Source organism: Henckelia pumila, chromosome 1, assembly GCF_033568475.1.
Source record: "Henckelia pumila isolate YLH828 chromosome 1, ASM3356847v2, whole genome shotgun sequence".
NCBI classification, from domain to species: domain Eukaryota; kingdom Viridiplantae; phylum Streptophyta; class Magnoliopsida; order Lamiales; family Gesneriaceae; genus Henckelia; species Henckelia pumila.
The window spans coordinates 69,554,999-69,558,291 of record NC_133120.1 but is presented as its reverse complement, the minus strand read 5'-3'; the positions used below and the strand labels follow the sequence as shown (position 1 = coordinate 69,558,291).

The following is a 3,293-nucleotide window of genomic DNA, read 5'->3' as shown; positions in this document are numbered from 1 at the left end:
AAGGAGCAAGCGGGACATAAAAGAAGTTAAAAAATATTTTTAAATAAATATTTAAAGAATAAAAAAATTAATTTAAAAAATAAAGCTTGCACAATTGAACTTATAAAAACTCAATCAAATATTTCATAATCGCGATAAAAAATATATTACATTTATTCAATAAAAAAATATATAACATTTTAACTTCTAATATTTTATATATATATATATATATAATATATTTCATTTTCGTTACATTCAATCACATTTACACGCATTTCATTAATATATTCAATATATATTAATATTTTTTATTAAAAAATGATCGATCCGCCATATCATCCCGTTCAACCCAGCAAGTCAGACCAGATGGTTAATCGATCCGTTGACCACTGGCTAGTTCTGAGTTAGACCTGGCCAAGGGGAAAGAAAAAGAATCGATTTATTTGCTCAATCAAAATTAGACGCACCCGCAACTCGGTTTTTATTTGCCTTTCTTACTTTATAATTACAAAATAACAAGCTCTTCCATATTATAATAATAATAGAACAATAATAAAGTATGAAGTAAAAGCAACCCTTCATTGTCGGAATTTTTCTTCGAGCAAAGAAGCTAATCCGGTTACTACCAACCTCTTCCGCCTCTCAAAACTTTTCGGCCTCAGCGCCGGAAGCTGCCACGCCACCGGCGGTGCCACCCTCTTCACCGGCGATAGGAGTTCACCGCCACCAGACTCCTCATCCCACGTTGCATTTTCCCTATCCGCTACCTGATCCGGATCATGATCATCCGGTTCTTGTCCCCATACGGCGTCGTCTCCACCCGCTTTCAGCCGCGTGTAAGGCCCCAGCCATTTCGATTTCATATACTCCGTGTCGCGCCAAGGCGCGATGTGCATGCCTTTCTTCTTCAAGCTATGGCGCGCCGCCTCCGACGTCAGCGACACGATCTCCAGGAGCCGATCGGATGTCCCCACGAAAACGTACGGCAGGGATCGCAGGATCGAGTCGTAAACGCCCGTGGATCGTGCGATCTCGAATTCTGACCGGAAATCGACGTCGACTAGCAACCTCTCGCCGTCGACGATCACGTCTATGTACTCGTATTCACCTGAGATGAAATCAAATCATTTTATCATAAGACTGAGAAATCAAACAGATTATTGAAATCCGGTGAGAGATTTACCGGCTGGAATGGAGTAAGAATTTTCCCATTTCGATTTACAAACAGAGGCGTCGTAATGGAGAGCAATCAATTCATCTGCGACCATTTTCCTCAAATCATCTTTCCTATTGCAGCTTTTGTTCTTCTCGACGATTTTCGATGTTTCTGCCAATAAATTTCTCTCCGCTACGGTCGCGCAAGGTATCAAACTCTGAAGAAAAATGCATGAAACAGAGTATATATATGAATGAGGTTCCAGATAAATCTGGGAACAAAATCAGACTAACATGTAAAATTCGTAAAAAAAAAAGAAAAGAAAAGAAACAGCTACCTTAATAGCATCTGAAGGATCGATGAAAGAAGAATTAGCGATAGCATGATCGGAGAAGAAATCGGATTCATCATCGGAGCAGTCGTTGCTGTTGCCGTTAAAGCAATTGCAACGGCCACATTTTGCGGCGGACGGCAAGTGTTTCTCGCCGTTCTCTTCCATGAAACTCTCAACCATTTTATCCAAACAGACCGAGTTCGGCTCAAACTCAGCGGCAGCAGCAGCAGTAGCTGACTTATCAGCCGACGAAATCCACAGAACACCAGTGAACTGCTTGTCGAGAAGCCGTTTCAGCCGAGATTTCGACACCGGCGCTTTCCCGGTGTCATTTCGGAGCGACGATTCTCTGCAATCGATCGGCTGAATTCTCATCGGACAAGGAATTTGCTATTCTCTGTGATTTGTCAGTTGAATTCAATCCAAATCCGAACCAAAAAATTATCGTAGCTCGATATTTTTCGCAATCTAACAATCAAAACTTAGTTTGATCACCATCATTTACGTAATAACATCAACAAAATTAAACACCAGAAGAACTAGGGAAAGATCGTGATCTCTCGTATTGCTAGATCGATTTATTGCGGGATGTTACGTTCCAATATTGAAAGAAAATCAGAAGCTTCCGCTGGAAAATTCAGTCTCCAGTGAAGTATTTGCTGTGAAGTGTTTTTGCTGTATTTTTGTGAGCTCCATGAGTGAGCATTTGTGTGTATGTAGAAGCTGCAGCTTGCTGACTTATTAAAAAATTGCAAGATTTTTATATATAACACACATTAAATTCTCTTTAGTCAAATATTAATATTCTCATAATATTTGTTACTAATTTATTTAATAGAGAGTTATGTAATGTTATATGTATAATGAAAGTTACAAACACGATCACATTTTACCTTTGAAATTATATATAAAATTATACAAAATGCACTAACGGAAAGATCTGTTCACGAGATAGTTTTGTAATTTCAAAAAACATATATAACCGGATACATAATCTTCATCGTATATATAACACTTTTCATAATATACTTTTGAAATAACTTCGATATGTCGTCTTCCCGTCGCTGACTTCTACATTTTAATACCATAAAGATTAATGCGTGTTAAAATAAAAGGGAATTTTATTTAACTCGGTCTTTAAAGATTAGTTTACGAGAGAGATTGAAATATGTTATTTGGGCGACTGTATTTTTTAAAATATTTTGAGTTGCATAATTATGACTAACCAGAGGCAGCACTACATAGAAGCAAGGGAGAAGGGGTCGGGCCCCTAAGGGATGTCCAAGTTGGTGGAGTAGGTGAACTCTTGGCCAGAGGTCAGGAGTTCGATTCCTCCTACCAACACCTTCTTGGACTAGCCTGTCACACAGGGCTTGCCTAGTGTGGTTTACCTGGTTAACGTAGTTTGCAGGCTATTGCGTTAGTTTGAAAGTTTACCCAGTGCGTACCGAAAATAGCGGCTGCGGGTTCCCACGTCACAAAAAAAGGGAAAATGGCCGGGGCAGCTTAATTTTTATGTGAAAAAAATATCATTAGGTTTTTAAAATTGTACACATAATAAAATAAAATATCATCAAAACCTCATTACCACTAACCAACAACACACGTTTAAAACTAAAAAAAATTATCTTTTTTCTTTGTTATTACAATTCATTTTTGTCGCTCTTTGTCAGAGTTTGTCGGATGTAGTTATTATTAATTATTTTCAAAACATTTCAAGTCGTATGAAAAAATTTAGGTTACTCTCACTGACCATGAGCTCCCTGCTACCCCTGGATCTGCCTCTGCCTCTGCCTCTGTCACTAACTATAGTTTTTCGTA

At 38.3% G+C, this 3,293-nt stretch overlaps 1 protein-coding gene across 1 annotated transcript; it reads right to left on the bottom strand.

The window, feature by feature from the left end:
• Positions 1-1,139: 1,139 nt before the first annotated feature.
• LOC140864442 (uncharacterized) lies at positions 1,140-1,847 on the bottom strand. The gene is made up of 2 exons (XM_073268635.1): positions 1,476-1,847; positions 1,140-1,355 (listed from the first exon to the last, which is right to left on the bottom strand). Exons 1-2 carry the CDS (start codon positions 1,845-1,847, stop codon positions 1,140-1,142), a joined length of 588 nt encoding a protein of 195 aa, XP_073124736.1.
• Positions 1,848-3,293: the final 1,446 nt, after the last annotated feature.